Here is a 20530-nt window from a genome sequence, read left to right as displayed (position 1 = left end):
AAAATAAAATACACAATTCCAAAAATAGGCTTTACTTATACTTTATACTTATAATCAGAATAACATTTGGTAACATGGAATAATACTTTAAACTAGACAGGGAGCTGAGATGATTCAATCACTGTCATCCAAGTTCATCATAGACTGCTGTATCATAGTCGAGTGGGTGTTGAGTGACATTTGGAACTTCAGTTCTTCGTCACTGATCAGCTGATTGGGGTTTATTGGGTTCCTGTTGCCGCAACCCGCCACTGGAATTGTTAAAATAAATTATCATGAGTTGCGTGCGCCAAGTTCTTATAACGACAACCAATGTCGGTTCGGAACTTAAGCCTTTATTTAGAGGTTCCCAAACATTTTTTCTTGTAAACTCCTGCTGCTATATTTCAACTGTATTCCAAAAACTCCCACTTTTTTACGCCAACGTCCCCCTATCCCCGCCCCGTCTGCTGTCTCTGCAAACCCTGGCCCACTTTGGGAACCTCTCTTTTGCATGGACGAAAATACAAATATCAATGATATACACATTCAATGACTAGTAATGTGCCCAAATTTCTTAGTCTGCCATTTGTTCGCCCCTACCATCATTTATCATTATCATTTTATCATTATTATCATTTTATCAGGCTTTACCTGGGGCTTTTGCAAGCTATGATTACACTCATACATGTACAATTGAGTAAACTTGTAAACTGAATCGCGTACCAGAGTGGGACCTTTCATAATCAATTTTGCTATGATTTCTTTGTCAGATATAATAATATGGAATATCAATATGATCAATAGCACAAAGGTTCTACACTGGTATGCGCTTTAGTTTCTTTAACTGTACTCTTTCAGTGTTATTGGATTGATAAGTATAATCCTCTGTACAATACCTGGACATTTAATTTTCTTCTTCAGGTTGAGCAGATTCATAATGGCCTCTCTATCGTAAATGTGTCCACAGACTGTGTTCTTGACGGGGTCTTCAATAGGCCTCTTTGTTATGGGATCAATCTGAAATCAAGAATAACGTTTTTTTTGGATTGGGTGATATTTATAAATTCAATGATTAGTATAAACGTACCAGTCCTGGGGTTGAGCAAGAGGGCCAGTCGCTTTAGGCACCGAATGGCAAGGGGTGCCATTTTCCAGTTTTCGATGCAAATTAAAATTTTAATGGCGCCTTTTTAAATTAAAATTTTGATGTCGCGAGGTCGTGTACAGAATCTCGCGCAAAATGGACAAACAACGCCCACTTTAACCAGTGGCAAAATCTTCAAAATGCATATTGTGAAACAGGCGGGATGTATAAAAAGCAAAAAGTAGGTACATTCGCAAAATGTACAAATCGGAAAAATGCGAATGTACTTCTTGCTTATGTACGTTCCGCGTGTTTCACAATATTATGCGTTGTGAAGATTTTGCGTATTGCAAACTTTGCTATTTCATGGAGCGACGACCTGGTTAAGATCGCGGGATCGCGTTGGATGCGGAAAGCACAAGACCGGTCTGAGTGGAAATCCTTGGGGGAGGCCTATGTCCAGCAGTTATATTTGCCATTGGTTATATTTTGCGTTTTGTGCAAGTCAAGGGCTGTGTCAACTTTTGTGAAGGGATAGAAAGTGTTCTACTTACTGGTCTATTGTCGGATTCTGTTATGGCCATGTCTGATTCCTCCAAATTGTCTGAAAAAAAGAATTTATTTATTTATGCATAAACTCATCAACCTATATGTATATATCTTACTGGTGGGCACAGTCTTCCTCTCACTATGAGAGGGCATGGACTGCAGTTCCCTCATGAGCCCACTGCGGATTGGGAACTTGCACACACACACATTTGAACAACTGCAGCGTTGTAAGTAATTAAAGCTCAATTCACACACAGGACCAGAGTGCCTAATTAAATAGCATTTGCAGATAATATTCATCCATTAGTATTTAAATGGGTCTTTGACTCAATCTTGCATATGAAATTTTAAGGAATTCAAAAATAACCATTTTTAGATATACATGCTAAAGTAGATATATTCCAATTTCCTAAGTCAGAGACCTATTGATTAAGCATTTGCTTTACTTTTGTATATTGTTTATCATATAACAAACAAATTGCTATTACATATTTTTCAGGGTACTTTAGAAAAGGATTGTACTTTGTGTCCATGCCGAAAACTTTTTGTTACATAGTAATAATAATAATAACAGTAATGTCTTATCAGTCTTAAGTATACAGAATTAACTCACTTCTAGACATCTGCATTCCCCTTTGAATCCTTTTCTTGATTTCCATCATATATGGGTGATTGTTCACATTCGAGCGTGTATTTGCTAGACTCTGTAGATTTGCATCAAACCTTTCTTGCAAGGTATCCACATTTGAGGCATCAGTTTCTCTCTGAAGACAAAAGTTTACAAAAATATTAATAAAATTAATTGATATTTAAGATGAAACTCACCCATTTGACCCATAAAATAAGCTAAATGGAAGTGGGCTAGGCAGTAGTAGACTACCAGTGGGGTGAAAGGTCCAGCCCAGTCTGCTCCTACAGTTCCAGGGGGCCTCCAAATGGCCTCAAGTTCTCTTGATCAAATGCCAGATAAGGCTAAAGTATGCTTAATACTTGCATCAACTTTTAGGACTGGGGGGCCTCAGCTTTGCTGCCTGGGTCCCAAACGAACTTAGTCTGCCAAAGGGGCCAGGCAAGTCACGCAAGGTTCAGATAAATAGAGTGAGTAAGTGTAAGATTGGAGACTGTTTGGGGGAGGCCTTTGCATTGGCAAGGCACACATCATTCGAGCCTATATATTGTCGCACTACAGGGCACATAGATACTAAAAGGTATGTATAGGTATTAGCGGGCTGTTTTCTGCAACTCGACATCTAAGTACGCCTATTTTGCGTGATACTAAAGGTTAATATTATGACTGATTTTTACAAGCCTTTATTTAGTTTCACCTGTCCCGTTGTCTGTCTGTCTGTAGTCAAATCTTGCAAGTTAAATTTGACCAACTTCCAGTAGTCAGATTGACTTGACATTTGGAATACTTATGTAAATCACATGACAATACAATAATCTAGTAGTGACATCCTGGTAGTCCAACCAGGATCAGGATGGAACTCTTCAACAGTTAATAGCATCAACTTGAAATTTGGTATCATTGGTATGCAAATGTAGTTCGGGTGACAATGCAAGTAGTCATTAAAAAGTACAGTCAGCAAAAAAAAATTTATGGTTAGGTTAGTTTTTTTATATGCATCTGAAGGCAAAAAATGTCAGCACTTCACAATACAAGTAAAATCATCTGACTAGCGAGATATTGTGAAGCTACCAAAGTAGTTATGTATGACGTTATGGTTATGAGGTATTGAAGGCCCGCAATGTATTTACTAACTAGTATGATGCTTTTTTAATCGTATCGCGAAAACCGCGCTTTAATTCAGAAATTACATGTTCCCAAGTTATCGAGACGAGCTAGGATTATTAATAAGAATACGTACTTTAGCTCTTTCTAAGGCTTGTATAGCTTCTTCTTGCTGGGATTCCAAGATACAGTAATCTTCCACGTAAGACTTTAGTTTTGCGAACTCTGCTTCTTTATTGTCCTCTAAATATTTGGAGATATTATCAGAACAAAGATAGAGACTTGTTATGCACTGTTTTCTAAGATCGGCGAGGTCAGTTTCTGCCATTGTAGGTAAAAATTATAAATAACACGTAAGAAACCTACGAGAAAAATATAATAACTACGTGATAAAGTATAGAGAAGCCTAAGTAAACTTTGTCTAGCAGTAACAGTAACGTAGCAGAGAGAAAACAACCTGTAATACAACAACAGTCAACAAGTTAATATAATTTGTGAGTTTTGCACTTCGTAGGCAATAATTCAACAATAATTCCAATGCAACTCCTGACAGACTGACGCCACTGACGGACGGATGATTCAGTGTTACCAACTCCCAGAAACTTGAGTCGCTAGACTTCGCTGTCCATCCGTCCGTCTGTCACCAGGCTGTATCTCATGAACCGTGATAGCTAGACAGTTGAAATTTTCACAGATTATGTATTTCTGTGGCCGCAATAATAACAAATACTAAAGACAGAATAAAATAAATATTTAAGGGAGGCTCCCATAAAACAAACGTTTTTTTTTACAGTTTTTTTGCTTGATATTAATAACAGCAACAGGTAGACGCTTGAAATATTCATAGAATATTAAGTGGTATGGTATATTCACTTAAAAAATAAATAATAAAATTAGAATAAAATAAATATTTATGGGGGGCTCCCATACAATGAACGTGTTTTTTTGCTAATGTCTAATGTTGTATAGGTATGGAACCCTTCGTGCGCGAGTCCGACTCGCACTTGGCCGGTTTTTGATTTAAATCTACTGACAGTACGATAGCATATGAGCTTTTTCGACAATATTTTTATACATTGCACACTTAACTTTAATAAAAGTGGCTAAAAATAAAATAAAATATCGATAATCGTTTGACGACTGTATTGGCTAAATCCCTTTGCCATTTTCCGAGGGGGGGGGAAGTTTTTTTTTTTACATTAAATTTGTTTTGTTTGTTTGACAGGTTTGACTGAAGAAGGACTGGAGAGGAGGTTATAATTTTGTCTTGTCCCATAAAAAATACAGCGCAAAGAAGAAAATGTGGCGAAAAAACTTGTTAAGTCTAAAAAAGTACAGGTTTATTATATTTGAGCAGTCAGCAGCTAGAACCTATGTTAGCTCGGCTTCTGAGGCTCAATGCACAACCAAAAGTGACTCGAAACTTAGCAATCTTACTTCAAACAAACATCATGTAAATTATAAAAATTATCCCAATCGAGACCAGTTCAACATAGAAAACTGTTATTCTAAGCATTACAATTCGTTTACTTATAGGAGTCATACTTGTGGCGAACTAAGTTCTGCACAAGTAGGTGAATATGTAACAATTTGCGGTTGGGTGCAATACTTACGTTTATCCAAATTTCTACTGCTCCGAGATGCGTACGGAGTCCTACAGTGTACTGTGAGTGAAGAGGACATTGATTTTTCTAATATACCACTTGAGTCTGTTGTCAAAGTCGACGGAAAAGTAAGTCTCAGACCAAAAAATGCCATCAATTCTGAAATGTCAACTGGTGAAATTGAGGTTATTATCCAAAGGCTCGAAATTTTGAGTACAGCTGAAAATCTTCCATTTAATCTAAGAAACTACCAAAAGCCAAAAGAACAGTTAAGAATGCAGCACCGTTATATAGATTTACGATTTCCTGAAATGCAAAGTATTTTGAGACTAAGGTCACAAATGCTACACAGAATGAGGAGGTTCCTAGTAGAGCAGCACGGGTTTGTAGAAGTTGAGACGCCAACACTGTTTTGTCAGACACCAGGAGGAGCAAGAGAGTTTGTGGTTCCAACGCATCATGCTGGACTGTTCTATTCCCTTGTACAAAGTCCGCAGCAGTTTAAGCAAATGTTAATGTCCGGTGGAGTAGACAGGTACTTCCAAATTGCAAGATGTTATCGTGATGAGACTACCCGCCCTGACAGACAACCTGAATTCACACAATTAGATGTTGAAATGTCTTTTACGGACTTAGGAGGAGTACTGTCAATGATTGAATCATTGCTAACTCATACATTTCCTAAACTTATGCAAGAACCACCATTAAAAAAAATTACGTACAAACATGCATTGGAGCATTATGGCTCAGATAAACCTAATGTACAGTATGGTTTACAGTTCAAAAATATAAAACAATTATTTCCAGAGAAATCGAGAATTCCTCACTTTGATGCTTTTGCTGTACCATATCCAGCTGAGCTAGGAAAAATAACAGCTAAGAATAAGGATAAAATAAAGGAAATAGCAAAAAAACATAAAGTGAAAGTGATTCTTGACCATGACATTCACAAAGAATTTGGCAGTGACTTTGAAAGCAATCTCAAAAATATTGTTGGTCAACAGAATTCAGCAATAATTTCAATGGGCGATTATGAAAACGCTTGCTTGTGTTTAGGTGAGATTAGGGAACTCATTGCATCACTGCTGAGAACCAGAAACTTGTTAAAAACTGAAGAACACACAGAAGTGTTGTGGGTTGTTGATTTTCCATTATTTACAAAGGGAGAAAAAGGACTGGAGACGTGCCATCATCCATTTACCTCTCCACATCCTGATGACATCCATCTTTTGGATTCTGATCCGCTCAAAGTAAGAGCTCTGGCCTATGATTTGGTAATGAATGGTAATGAAATTGGTGGAGGATCAGTGCGAATCCATAATGCGAGATTGCAGGAAAAAATATTATCCATGTTAGGTATGGACGCAGAGAAGCTACGGCATTTCCTGAATGCTTTGAGAAGTGGTTGCCCGCCTCATGCCGGTATTGCCTTAGGGATAGATAGATTAGTATCTATTGTTTTTAATACTGATTCCATTAGAGATGTCATAGCATTTCCGAAAACTCATGAAGGAAAAGACCCTCTATCAGGTGCCCCCAGCACCATTTCTGAACAAGATAAACAGTATTATCATATAAAGACATGTTAGTATTTGTAAATAAACATTTTGATGAAATGTTGCAGTAATGTTTATTTCTGAGATTCCATGTGTAAAGTTAAAGTTCCGTTTTCATGTTTTTTTTTACCATATTCTACCCTATATTCATAATAGCGTACAATACACAATAATATTAACTTAATAAACATACAACTAAATAAAATCAATTAGTTATTCTCTGAACTGAAAGTCATTCTTACACTTACTATTTTTGGTAGATACAAAAAAATACAAATACAAAATAGTTTAAAGAAAACTTTAGTTTCACAAGGACTATCCGTCAGTGACCAAACTAGGCTGAGCCTGTAACTTGGCCAGCTGCGAGTGCGGTTGACAGTAAAAATTGACAAATGAGAAGACAATAAAATAAAAGGGAACAAAATATAACAAAACATGTAGTATGTGTGTGCGTACCAGTGTATGTGAGGCGTATGTAATCGCGTGAAAGTGGGATTCAAACGATATTTAATAAACGTTGGCAATATAAGATAAACGTCCGAGTGCTCGACACTAATGCCCAATGGACGACACCCTGCTGTCATCTCTATTGCTAATGATATAATTCAATTCAATTCTTGAAAGTATAGCTCCATCGATACTATCGATGATTAGCTAATGATATAAGATTAAAGATTCCACTTATTGAGACAGTGACGAGAACTCGTGGGCAATAATATACATTTTAATTTAAAATGCGAAGGTGGCGCCATCTTATGCTAAGTAGCTGAGCAATCGGATATTCAAGCCTACAATGATAGTTTTTGCCAAGTATTTGAATAGGGAATATTACGCAAAGCTCTGCGCAGGGGGCGACACTAGCATAAACCGCCATGACAACGTCAGCAGGGCTACTACGAAACTAGAAGTTCGTGTCGTGCGGTCCTCTGACACTTGTACTATTTAATACGAGAGCGAGGGGGACTCGAGTTTCGAGTTTCGTAGTAGCTCTGCAGTTCTCTTTATAGTTTGTCGCCATGTCAATAATATATTTATTAGTAGCAAAATAACATGATATTTAAATCGATAGTAACGATAGAGCTATATTTCTAAAGAAAATTTTAGAATTATGATATTATGTCATCCTACGGACTAGTAGGTACGGACATTTGAAACATTCTAAAAACTGTTTACCAAAAAGTACTATGTGCTGTTTAGAGTTTGTGCTAGTGCTGCATTCTGACGGCAAAACATTGCAGTAATATACTGTGGTAATATTCCCTATTCTCAGCACTCTTATGGTACCAGTAGTAGGCCTACTCCGAAATTCGAAAATCGTCCCTCTCGCTCTAGTATTAAATAGTACAAGTGTCAGAGGGACCGAACGACACGAACTTCGATTTTCGTATTTCGGAGTAGCCGGAGTAGATTAAAAAAAAGACGATAAACAAATAAAAGTGGCTTGAGTACACAGCTGTTGCTTCCAAAAAACATGTTTTGTTACCATCCATAATATAATTTAAGTATAATATTTCTTACCTTTGTTCGATTCAATGCTGTATTAAATATATTATGTGCATGTAAGTTTTCAAAGCGAAGCAAAAAAATATGTTTTTTAAGAACACTACTCAATAGTAAACAAAGTAAGTAAATAAGAGAAACGGTTAGGTGCGAATCTGCCTCGTCCTACACAGAGAGTTCCGTACCACGATATAATCGTATCCGTTAGCCGTTAGTTAGGATTATTAAGATCGTACAAAAACGCCAAAAAAAAACACGTCCGTATAGTGCAGGGTTTCTTTAAGTGGGGTCCACGGACTCATTAGGGGTCCGGAGCATGTGTATCAGGGGACCGCAGTAGGCCAGTCTGCAGTGGCGTAGCTACCGGAGGGCTAGACGGGGCAGTGCCCCGGGGCCTCCTAGCTCAGGGGCCCCTCGGACTCTGACTTACAAAGTAATAAATAAATTGAACTAGTGAAAATTTCTCCTACATTTAGAATATTTGAAATACGGAACAAACGATTTTAAGTAGTTGGGCCCTAGTTTATTTTTTGCCCCAGGGCTTTTGATTACCTACCTACGCCACTGCCAGTCTGTAAACATTTATTAGGAAATTAGCTGTTGCCCGCGGCTTCGCCCCCGTTGTATTTTACCCTGATAGTACCAAAACGTACCAAAACGGACCAGTCGTTCCCGAGTTTTGCGCTTAGCAACACATTTTACGATTCATTTTAATTTATATATATATATATAGAAGATAGATTTAAAAAAAAATATTGACAGGCAGTGGCGTTGCTAGGTAACCAAAGGCCCTGGGGCAAAAAATAAACTAGGGCCCCAACTAAACAATTTAAAATCGTTTGTTCCGTATTCCGAATATTCCGAATGTGGGAGAAATTTTCACTAGCTCTATTTATAATTTGTAAGTCAGAGTCCGAGGGGCCACCTGAGCTTGGGGGCCCTGTGGCACTGCCCCGTCTAGCCCTCCGGTAGCTACGCCACTGTTGACAAAACAACGAGCATTTTACGTTTTTAGGGTTCCGTAATAAACTAGGAACCCTTATAGTTTCGCCATGTCTGTCCGCGGCTAAACTCAGAGACCGTTAGTGCTAGAAAGCTTTAATTTGGAATGAATATACATCAGTCACAGTCACGCCGATAAAGAGGTAAAATAAATTATACATACACGTAAAGTTGATTTTATTTTTTTCACTTCCACCCTATGTTGTGGGGTACCGTTGGATAGGTATTTGAAAATGAATACGGGTTCGCAAAAGCCATTTTTTTGATAACGTAAATATTTTCGGAGATATTCACTCTGAAACTTCAAAAAAATATTCCCAAATTTTAAACCGCACGAAAAATCCTTAGTTAAGTTCAACAAAAACTTTCTAGGAAAATTATTTTCAATTTATTCAGTTAAGCAGTTTTTAAGTTTTTGTAAAAAATGATTGATTGTAATGTAACCGTCACTGCGTGCATTTTATTTAAAGTATCTATAAGATAACGATAAGTATCTTCTTTCAAATAAAAAAATGATATTGACATTGGTTCATATAGTAAAGAATTACCTTTGAAAAACCATCTACATTGCATAATAAATGATATTGTACCGGGTAACTCACGTCTTCAATCGAGTTTAGCTCGACATGTTTCGGGCTAATCTAATTCGTAACCCTTCTTCTTGGGAGCAACGCGACTCGGCGGCTGCTGCAACATGCGCTCGCGCGACTACCCGACGAAACTGACACCGGCGCACAACTACCCGCGTTTTCATCGCCATTTTTGTTGTAACTGTCAAATGTAGGGTTGCACGCAACACTAACAATATTCGCTCTAGAAAGTTACGTTCACACTAACCAATGGCGCAGCACGAGTATTTAACACGGTTTTCCAACTCGAAGGTACCGCCCAACCTCTATCCCGGTTAAAATCCAGATGGCGACTAACCTCGATGGCTTCACTCACTTTCCGCAGGATGTTTTTTTTTCTCTCGCAAATCCGATATAGAGCGTCGATCAAAGTCCATTGAGTGCTCGGCCACAGCAGACCCCCTGTCGTCCTGTTTTCTCATACTGCGTATCCTTCATTTGGCAGTTACAACAACAATAAGGATGAAAACGCGGCTGGTTGTGAACCTGTGTTAGTTTCGTCGGGTAGTCGCGCGAACAGAGCGGCGGCGCGCAGTGCGCGTGTTGCTGCAGCCGCAGAGTCGCGTTGGACCCTAAAAACTTGTTTATTGCTTCGGTTCTTAGCTTAAAGATGTATGTTATTTGGTAAAACCGACATACGTCGAGTAGCAATCTAACGCTCAACATCAACATGACGTGCAAAATCCTGGATATTTTTTGCATTGCGTTGTTCTGTATGGTGTTTGAGGTTTCTACGCAAGGTGGTGAGTAAAGGAATGAACATACGGCTTTTTATTATGCAGTGTGAAATAAAAGAATAATGTAAGAATAGACAAAAAAAAACCATGATAGTTCATTTATTTTTTTCTCTTCGGGCATTCTATATTCATTCTATAAATTCAGGTCAGGCATCTTGAATACCTACTAGGGGATATCTAATTAACCGTAATAACTACTTGTAGAAATAGTGTTTATAATAAATATAATATTTTTCGTTTTCATTTTATATTCTAGGATCTAGGTTACCTGGTTAATGCTATTTAATATGCGATTTTTGCGACAAAAGAACTTTTTTTTTATTTGTGTCCCTATTGTACATAAGCAGCGATATATTATCTCATCTCAACGTTTGTCAATTGTGTTTATTGAGGTATTTATTTTATACAATAAAGAGTTTACATACATACATAAACTTTAACTTTGAACAAATAGATATACTTTGACTTTGACTTTCAGGGCCTGCGTGTCTTGGTCCTCACGAGTCAGTGAGACGTGTGGGTTCTTGCCCTCCTCCTTACAGGACTTGTGCAGATCGCGATACGCAGTATGACTGCGCAGAACCGATCACCTACAGCTACCAATGCGTCTGCGATGATGGTTACTACAGGAACTCTCAAGGCGAAGGCGAATGCATAGACTCGGAGGAGTGTAGTAAGTTAGGTACTAAGACTGCTATTACGAAACGAATATCAACCACCGGTTCGGAAAAACCTCTGTTGAGAAGAATCGGGCAAGAAACTCGACGAGGTATATTTGCTACTACGAGATTCGAACGAAGTTCGTATCATCTCATCCCTCTCATACTCGTGTTAAATACTATGTATTAGCTATTAGCACTAGAAAATATCATTCGAAAGTCAAACTATAAGTGATAAAACTACAGTTCTAAAAAAGTTATCGGTTTGTTTACAGAATTAATTAGAGCTAAGTTTAATTTTTTACTGCTCTAATTTTATTTCAGTAAGAAGGATTTTTATTACTTTTTAGTGGTATTTTCAAGTGATGTTTTTTCAATAATTGGTCTCCTTATCGTCTGAGCGAATGCTCGGTGTTTATATCGAGATAGTTCAGCTATTCGCCAAAAGATGGCGCTAAGAATTACAATCAAAGTCTTACAACGCAAGAGGTTTTCAGAGAGATATATTTAGTTATTTTCGATCTAAATTCGAAATACTTTTCAATAAGCGTTTCTTGAAAGCCGAAATATCGCTATTAGTACCGTGAGGTCCGTTTGAGTTTCTTGGTTGAGGTTTGGTGCATTTTGTAACGTGACAAAGCTGTCAAAGTTGTCCAACAGACCGTATCTCTTAGTAGTCTGTGAACAGACCTAACAAAGACCTAACGATATAGCGCGAAGCCTGTCTAGAAATCCTCATCTTTACGTAGGTAGTGATAAACCACACCTACTTACACCTATAGGAATAGAATGTAGCAATCGATAAACGCAGTTTACCCGAGTACTGCGTTTTCGCAACGTAACGTTTGGCAACCTGTTTCATTTCGCAACTTTTCATTTCGCAAACTCAAAAACTGTAAATATTTCAGGATTTATTTCAGGGCCATCGTGTAGAACCCTTTAGGTTAGGTTAGGTTAGTTTTATAAAAATCCTGAAATATTTACAGTTTCAGAAATATTAAACAGTTGGGTAATGAAAAGTTGCGAAATGAAACAGGTTGCCAAACGTTATTCGCCGAAACATTAGTAAACCCAGTTTACCTTTTGCCTATTTTATCTTATCATACTCGTAGATGATATAATTATATACATACCTACCTACAACCTACTGTAAACTAGTACCTTTACCCTTTTACTGAAGATACCTTTATAGCATTTAGGTACAATAATAATAGTCTGATTGTAATATCTATGTTTTGTTTCAGAATGCTACTCATGATCGCGCAAACCACGAACTTTAAAAATAAAACAATTGTACCTACTAATGTGTAGTAATTAAAATAATTCAGTATGCGTGCTTTATCTGTTATCCAGCTCTTCAAATAAAACTATTACAGAAGAACGATATTCCTTTTTTATTGAGGGTCACTATTGTCGTTCTGTTTGAATGTGGTTTCAAAACATGTGCTCAAACAACAAGGCGTCGCTCGTAATGCTTCATTTTATAAAATAAAAATGAAATTAAACTGCATATTTCATTTAATTGGATATTAAGATTGTTGAATTGAAATTGAAGGCGTCTTATTCTTTGCTGCAATCTGTTACAGGATTACTCGTTGTACTCGTACTGGTTGTTTGATCACCTTTTCCAGCTGAAAGAAATAATAGCGTGTGTATTTCATGCGAACTTATATTTTATGGGCAGTATTATAAGCCGTAATCAAAGCATCTGGGTCACGGAGCTTCGCGCGGGTTAAAATTTGAGAACTCCGACACAACTAAGCAGGCTATATTACGAAGTGCAAAACTCGAGCTTCGTATATTGCTGTCCCGGTGACGCTAATAGTAATATTATTTTAATACGAGAGTGAGAGGGACGGTACGATGCGAACTGACAAGATTTCATTTTTTTAACATCTGTTAATTACTACAGGAATCGAAAGAGTTTTGCCTCCTGAACATGGTAAAATATTATTATAATTGATTTCTTCATATTAAAATAAATACAAAAATTGAAAAATATGTCTGAATTTGCCAACACTATCCACAGAATAGATATGTTTCCTTTGCCTTTATCACCAGAAAAAGGAGCTGTCATAATTTTGATATTGTCTCTATGCAACGTCTACGTCGATTTATGGTCTGTCCCAGAATTCGAGATACTAAAATGACAGTCTGAAACAGGGCTTGTTAACGTTACCAAATTCACACTATAAGTAACGTTAAATAACGGTAAAAATCATAAAAAATACCTAGTACCGGTATTAAAATTTAACGTTAATTGATAACTTAACATTATTTAACGTTACCTAATTACCGTTATTTTTACCGGTAAATTTACTTTACATTTAGGGCTTGTTAACGTTACCCAATTCACATTATTTATAACGATACCGAAGTAACACTATCGGTAATTTTTGCTATGCTACCGAGTGTGCCAATTTAGCGCGTGCATACTCGCTCGATAAATGAGGATAATCTAAAATTTAACGTTACCCAAGCTTACCGTAAATAGTAATATTAATACCGTTAAAATGATTTAACGATACTTTGAATTAACGTGTAATTTAATGAATAGCTGATAACGTTACCATTTTTTTTACCGGTAAAAAGATGTATAAGTAACGGTAAATCGTTTAACGTTAATTATCATTTAACGTTAAATCGGTTTGACAGTTGGTAACGTTACCACTTTTTAACGGTATTTAAAGCCCTGGTCTGAAATGTCAAACGTAAAAATAATGTGGCCAGCATAAAAGGAACAGTGCTGCTCCGTGATTCGTTTTCGTAAATAACCGATAAAATGTTTATTTTACTATAGCAAAAATAACATTGCATTCAATATTTCTACTTTCCATTTTACTTTATCAACGATAAAGTGATGAAATCTAAGCACAGGTAAAAATACAGTGTTCATCACTTAGTGCCAACGTAAAAAATAATACAGAGGGCTACTACAAAACTAGAAAACGAAGTTCGTATGGCACCGTCCCTTTCACTCGCGTATTGAATGAGATAAGCGTCAGCGGGACGGCAACATACTAAGTTCGAGTTTTGCATTTCGTAGTCAGGGCCAGCAGCGGACTACGAAATTCGAAAATCGAAGTTCGTGTCGTTCCGTCCTTCTGACACTACTATTTAATTTAATACGTAAGTGAGAGGGACGTTACGGTACGAACTTTGACTTCGAATTCCGGAGTAGGCCCTCAGATATCACACAACGTTATGTCATGTTTTCGTATTCAAGTGGTATTCAACCGATTTCGTTACTTTACTCATTGTCATCGGATGTGATCAGTGCGTTTTCTCGTGTTATTGTTGCTGTTTGAGTTATTTGTTAAATTTGTTGAGATAGACTTTTTTTTGTTAATTTTGTTTTTGTTTGGGTCGTGTTTTTGTTGTTTTGTTTGATTAAACATGGACTCTGAGCAGCCAAGTACTTCGTTGCATTAGACGGCGCAGCGAAGAAATACTTTCGCCTCGGAAAAAACGGAAACGTCAACCTCTTAGCAAAGCCGAGAAGTGTATGGTTGTAAAACTTACTTAGAATGAAATTGAAACTTAAACATCAACATCTATAAAAAGTCGAAATATCTCGAAACGTCGCATTTTTATTAGACCTATTTTACCTTTTCTAGAATGTCCTAAGTGCCCTACATTTTAGTACATCACGGATCCGTTCATATCTTTAATATTTTACGACATACATACATTGGTACCTACAAAATCTTCGGTGATAACCGGTTGCGGCACATCACTATTTATGAGACGCAAAAAACAGGTAACACATGAAACGTCATTTTAGTATCTCGAATTCTGGGACAGACCATACGTGATCTTTTTTTTTTAAGAAACTAGACAAAAAATGGATCTCTTGTGTCGTAGTTTTGGAGTTATGCCCTTTTAGAATAAGCACATCTTAAAAAAATTGTAATAAATTAATTAATAGTTGTAGCGAAATTTTAAAAATATCAGCGTTTTTCTCTTTCCAAACAGAATACAGAGAACGAATCAAATTATAGTCTTAGAAATATGAAATCTTGTCAATTTCGTAATAACCCGCAGAGGGTCGCGATGTGGTATAAAGAAGTACGATGCCGATGTTAACACTTACGGCACTGGTTGTAAGGTACGCAGACTTTGTTCTCGTCCCACCAATACCCCTCCTTGCAGCGACATTGTGGGTTACAAATTAGTAGGATTCCTATTCTCCCAAAGATGGCAGGACAGCGGCCAGTCGGCGTGGCCTGACCACAACTCCCGTTCGGGCATAGTGGCGGGCACAAATTGGCTTCTTCGAAGGGCTTCTTGCACTCAAACTTAGCTGAAAGTCAAACTTAGACGTATAAGTAGGTATTTCAATGAGGGCTATCGTTTTTTGTCTCACTAGATGGCGCACTGTTGCGTGAGGTTTTTAAGTATGGCTTTCAAAGTCTGTTATTACGGGCGTGAAAACAAAGTTTAGATTTAAATCATATTTAATACACCCTGAAACCGTACCATAAAAATATCGAGCATGCCACAGTGTTGCATAGTCCCCGTTTTGTTCGGAAAAAGGGGAGGACAAAGGTTTCCGAAAGACAAAACTGTCTCAAAATACAGTCATCATTGCCCCGGAACGCATATTTGCCATAATTAATTTCAGATATTACAAAATATTTACAATATTATTCTAATTATAAATAAACCCGCGTAGCTCACCCAAAAACTATGAGATTTGACATTTCGGAGACCTCACGCTACACTAGCGCCTCTAGTGGTGAATTCATACGCGATAGCCCTCATTCAATGATGGTTTCTACAGAGGCGAAATATCGCTAGATGGCGTTAGTATCGGGAGCTCCGTGAACGAGAGTTTGACGATTTGCTTGTGATTGGCTCATTTACTTACACAATCACGAGCAAACGTCAAACGGACCTGCTCGATACTAACGCCATCTAGCGATATTTCGCCTCTGTGAAAACGCTCATTGCGGTTGACTTCGAGCTCGGGCTCGCTGAGTATCATGGGATAAAAGCTTGATTGGAACAAGCTAGAAACACGTTGACGCCAGCAGAGCTATTACGAAACACGAAACTCGAAGTTCGTGTCGTGCGGTCCCTCTGACACTTATGCCATAAATTACGAGAGCGAGAGGGACGGTACGATACGAACTTCGAGTTTCGAGTTTCGTAGTAGCCCTGCTGACGCCAGCAGTGGAGCGGTGCGGCGCGGCAACGTTAGTTGAGGAGTGGTCTGTGCGCGGCGCGGAGGCGGTACCGGTTGTAATATTCGAGCTAACGTGAAAGAGGGCAAAACCGTGCCACGCTTATTTCCCACGCGGTTATTGTGTGCCCTCTTTCATGTTAGCTCGAATAATACAACCGGTACCGCCTCCGCGCCGCGCCGCACCGCCCCGCCACCACTCTTTGTGTGTTTCAATTACGTACAAAAATACATTTGAAATTTACGATGAAGAAAAACATGAGGAAACCTGCACACATCTGCGAAGAAACTGAATACAATACAATTAATAATATACAATGAATGACTCTTTATTGTACTTATATACACCACAAATAGTAGGTAAGCGATACAGAAACAGGTGCACAGAGAAAAAAAATAAGGTATAAGCAAATAGGCGAGCTTATCGCTTAAGAGTGATCTCTTGCTGGCAACCTTTTTTACAGAAAGAAGTAAAGGCTAAATCACAGCAGGTGGTGTATTTTCAGCAGGAGATCAGATGATGTTTATGTGGTAACGTGTAAAGGTCCCTAATCCGCACTGAGTCCGCGTGGGAACTACGCTGTACGCCCTCTATTTCGGAGAGGAGGTCTTGCAGTGCGACGTATATGTAGGCCGAGATGAATGTTGAGTGAGTCGCGAGGAGATCCCTTTTTTTTAACCGATCGTCACTTATTGTTTTAGTTCCACTATTTCTGTATAGAACCTCACCTACCATCTTATTTGTTAGTAGCATTACATAGACAATACAACAGCAGATAGTACATTGTTTATAGATTCGAGGTTGGTAGGTACTTACGGCAATTATTGGAGGAAACCTGTCGCTTCCGGCCCTTATTGAAAAAATGGCAGAAAGCGAAGAGGCCTGGGCGGCATTTTGTGTGTTTGCCGATGATATAATGTCGCAGAAGGAGACGGCGGAGCGGGAGCGGGAGGACGACGTCAACTCGCTTCCGCAACGCCGAAGGGAGACCAGGTCGCGGCGACGTGCCTTCGCAGGCCGAATACTGCCGCAATGACGGCGACCAAGGTGAGGTTGGCGGTGGAGCCAGCCTTCTGATCCACCGCGGGGCGTTGCCCTCCTGACGCCCAGCCTCCAGTGGTGGACTCGGGGGAGTTCGCCACACAAAGCACGGGACGGAGGCAGAGGAGAAGAAGACTCGCCCTACCATCATGGCGCGTTTTCGGAGTTGGGTCGCTAACGGCGACAGCCGCTGGCAGGGTCGCAGAAGGTAAGCCACACGCGTTCCTGTGGCCCTGCCGCTATGTGGCGAGGCGGAAATCCGGGGAGTTTTTAGTGGGTAGGCCAGGTCTTCTGCTCCGGGAGTCCCACATATCCGTCCCGGTCCCCCAGCCGGGCGGAATGCGTAATTGCATTATCTCCCGGAAAAAAAAAAAAAGGGTACTATAGGCAATCTCTAGTGTATCATCAACAGGTTGTTTGTAATTTTTTAAGCGATGTAATGTGCTGTCTTACACTGGCTACAAAATTTTTAATTCCGAGGCGGTGCCTCGTTGTATTGCTGGCAAATCCATTAAACATGGTGCCGAAACCGTACATTACGAACCAATAGTGCATTTTACATAATTTCAGGTGTCATGAAGTGATTTTATTCGTGACATTTAAAAAAATCCCCGTTGGCTCAGCCATTTTCACTTTCTTTTGGATTCGATAGTGACAATTCATCATAAGTCTATCCTCGACTTCCGTGAGTGATTCTGAATCGGACTATTATAGTGCCCAATCTGAAGTGGAATATAATACTGCGTATTCAGTTATCAATATGTCTGAAGCCGAGCGTAAAAGATGGATCGCGGCTAGAGGCCAGTGCAAAGCTTCTATAACACGTCTTGAGAATTATTTGAATACTGACAAAATATTCACAATTGAAGACCTAGGCGCACGTAAACACAATTTAAAGGAAACGTACGCAAAATACCAAGAAATTTCAGTAAGCTTACAGCTTCTAAGCGACGAAAACGACTGCGACGAAGGAGAAATTGAAGAGAGATACCTTCAATTAATTGCCCTGATCGAGTTAAAGAAAAAATCTCTTGCTCAAGACCCCGGAGTCAGCATTCCAGTTACTCATCAAGCACATCTTCCGCTGCTGGATGTACCTGTTTTCGATGGCAAATGTATTTCTAGCTACAAGCCTTTCTACGAAATGTTTACCGCTGTGGTCCATAACAATCTAGGGTTAAGTAACATTCAAAGACTGTGTTACTTGAAAAAATTCTTAAAGGAGAACCGTTGCAACTTATTGATAGTTTGCCAATAATTGGTGAGTCATACGCATCCGCTATCGATTTACTTCAAAAAAGATATAATAACCCACCATTATTAGTCAATAGTCATGTCACAAGTTTACTGGATTTGCCAGCAATACAACGAGGCACCGCCTCGGAATTAAGAAATTTTGTAGCCAGTGTAAGACAGCACATTACATCGCTTAAAAATTACAAACAACCTGTTGATGAGTGGAACTCATTGCTGACGTGCATTCTGTTACGAAAAGTAGACTCATTTACAGCAAGGTTGTTCCATTCTGACCGGGTTGCTACAGCCTTCGTAACCAATGATGAATTGTTAAGCTTTCTAGAGAAACGTGCTGCTGCTCTAGAAGCTAGTCCAATGAATAACAAGTTTGAAAATGGTGTTAAATTCGCTACAAACGTAAGTTTTTCATACAATGATTACAGTAAAAATGAATGTTCAATGTGTTCAAAGGAGCATAAATTATACAAATGTCCTCAATTTATTGCTTTAAGCGCAGAAAAAGGAATATGTATATAACTAATAACAATATGTGTAGAGTATGTTTAAACTCTCATGCGCTGCCGTGTAGGTACGAATTTAAGTGTTTCATTTGCGGTTCCAGCGCTCATAATACAATGATACACGTGGGGAATAAGCCCGACCTGACTGGATCTACAGCACCTGGACCAAAGGAAGGTGAACGTGAAAGCCAGGTAAAAAATCATCACACTATGCAAACTACAGGTGAGTGCATATTACTACCTACCGCAAAAGTAGTAGTAACCGATGCAAACAATAGAAAAATTGTCGTGCGGGCGCTCTTGGACTGCGGAAGTCAAACGTCTTTTGTACTAAATCTTTGGCGAGTCGATTAGGGTTGCCGCAATTCGACTTACCTAAAAATATAGGCACATTAGGCAATAATTGCAAAAATAGTACAAAAAAAGGAATTAATGTGACTCTACAATCTCTGATTCAAAATGATTTTAAATTAACAACTACTTGTTCTATAATAGACACAATTACATCCAAATTACCCCAAAAACAAATAGATTTATCTAGCTTATTATTCCAAAGAATATTTCTTTGGCTGATAATGACTTCCACATTCCAGGGGAAATATCGCTACTCCTTGCCAGTGACGTATTTTTCAAAATTATACAGGATGGAAAAATAGAAGGTGGACCTACGGATCCCATATTGCTAAATACTCAACTTGGATATATTATTTCGTCTACCGGTTATACAACTGTCAACACTGTTACAATGCACACAGCACTTACTCCTGATCTTGATCAATGCGTAACCAAATTTTGGAAGCTGAAAAAGTTCCCGATTTATTTCATGAATCTTTTACAGAACATGAATACAGCGAAAAAGTATTTAAAGAATCAGTTTCAATAGAAAATAATACATACGAGGTCAAGATCCCATTGAAAGTAGACTTACAGGATATAAATCCTTCCAATTCGTACGCTATTTCCTTACAAAGATTATATAGTATAGAAAAACGATTCAGCAAAGATCCAGTTTACCATGATTTGTACAAAAATTCATTCACGAGTACCTAGAGCTAGGTCACGCAAAAATAATTGATCCAAAAACCTGTAATCCAAGGATCAACCTTTATATTTCTTGCCACACCATGCAATATTACGTCCTGATAGGCTAACGAACAAGCTTAGGACCGTCTTTGATGGCAGCGCTAAAACTAAAAATGGGTATAGTATCAACGATCTAATGTGCAAAGGCCCTGTAGTTCAAAGGTCTCTTTTTGAGATATTGCTTTTATTTCGTACTTATAAGTACACTATCCAATGCGACATTCGTCACATGTATAGAATGATTCGAATTCATCCTGATCATAGATGTCTTCAAAATATTTTATGGCGTGAAGATGGAATAATGAAGGTCTTGCAATTACAAACCGTGACGTATGGTTTAACTAGTTCGTCGTTTCTCGCCACCAGATGTCTTATTGACTTAGCACAAAAATATGAAAAAGAATACCCACTAGCAAGTGCAGCCATTAT

General features: G+C 38.5%; 2 protein-coding genes and 1 long non-coding RNA gene across 4 annotated transcripts; 1 reads left to right on the top strand and 2 right to left on the bottom strand.

The window, feature by feature from the left end:
- Positions 1 to 12: 12 nt before the first annotated feature.
- On the bottom strand, positions 13 to 3892 carry LOC141433140 (E3 SUMO-protein ligase NSE2-like). 2 transcript variants are annotated; one of them, XM_074095014.1, is made up of 6 exons: positions 3805 to 3892; positions 3484 to 3709; positions 2229 to 2379; positions 1621 to 1670; positions 879 to 999; positions 13 to 251 (listed from the first exon to the last, which is right to left on the bottom strand). In XM_074095014.1, exons 2-6 carry the CDS (start codon positions 3673 to 3675, stop codon positions 115 to 117), a joined length of 651 nt encoding a protein of 216 aa, XP_073951115.1. In that variant the 5' UTR covers positions 3676 to 3709; positions 3805 to 3892; the 3' UTR covers positions 13 to 114. The 2 variants fall into 2 exon arrangements, with proteins under 2 accessions (XP_073951115.1, XP_073951114.1); XM_074095013.1 differs by having other exon boundaries at positions 3484 to 3892.
- A 686-nt stretch (positions 3893 to 4578) lies between these two features.
- On the top strand, positions 4579 to 6541 carry LOC141433134 (aspartate--tRNA ligase, mitochondrial-like). The gene has a single exon (XM_074094988.1). The coding sequence runs from the start codon at positions 4648 to 4650 to the stop codon at positions 6538 to 6540; it is 1893 nt and encodes a 630-aa protein (XP_073951089.1). The 5' UTR covers positions 4579 to 4647; the 3' UTR covers position 6541.
- A 5979-nt stretch (positions 6542 to 12520) lies between these two features.
- On the bottom strand, positions 12521 to 15388 carry LOC141433142 (uncharacterized). The gene is made up of 2 exons (XR_012451901.1): positions 15128 to 15388; positions 12521 to 12665 (listed from the first exon to the last, which is right to left on the bottom strand). It is a non-coding gene; the product is annotated as an uncharacterized lncRNA (long non-coding RNA).
- Between the last annotated feature and the right edge of the window lie 5142 nt (positions 15389 to 20530).

Source organism: Choristoneura fumiferana, chromosome 12 (genome assembly GCF_025370935.1).
Source record: "Choristoneura fumiferana chromosome 12, NRCan_CFum_1, whole genome shotgun sequence".
Taxonomy (NCBI): Eukaryota; Metazoa; Arthropoda; class Insecta; order Lepidoptera; family Tortricidae; genus Choristoneura; species Choristoneura fumiferana.
The sequence above is the reverse complement of the archived record's forward strand: the minus strand, read 5'-3'. Positions and strand labels throughout refer to the sequence as shown.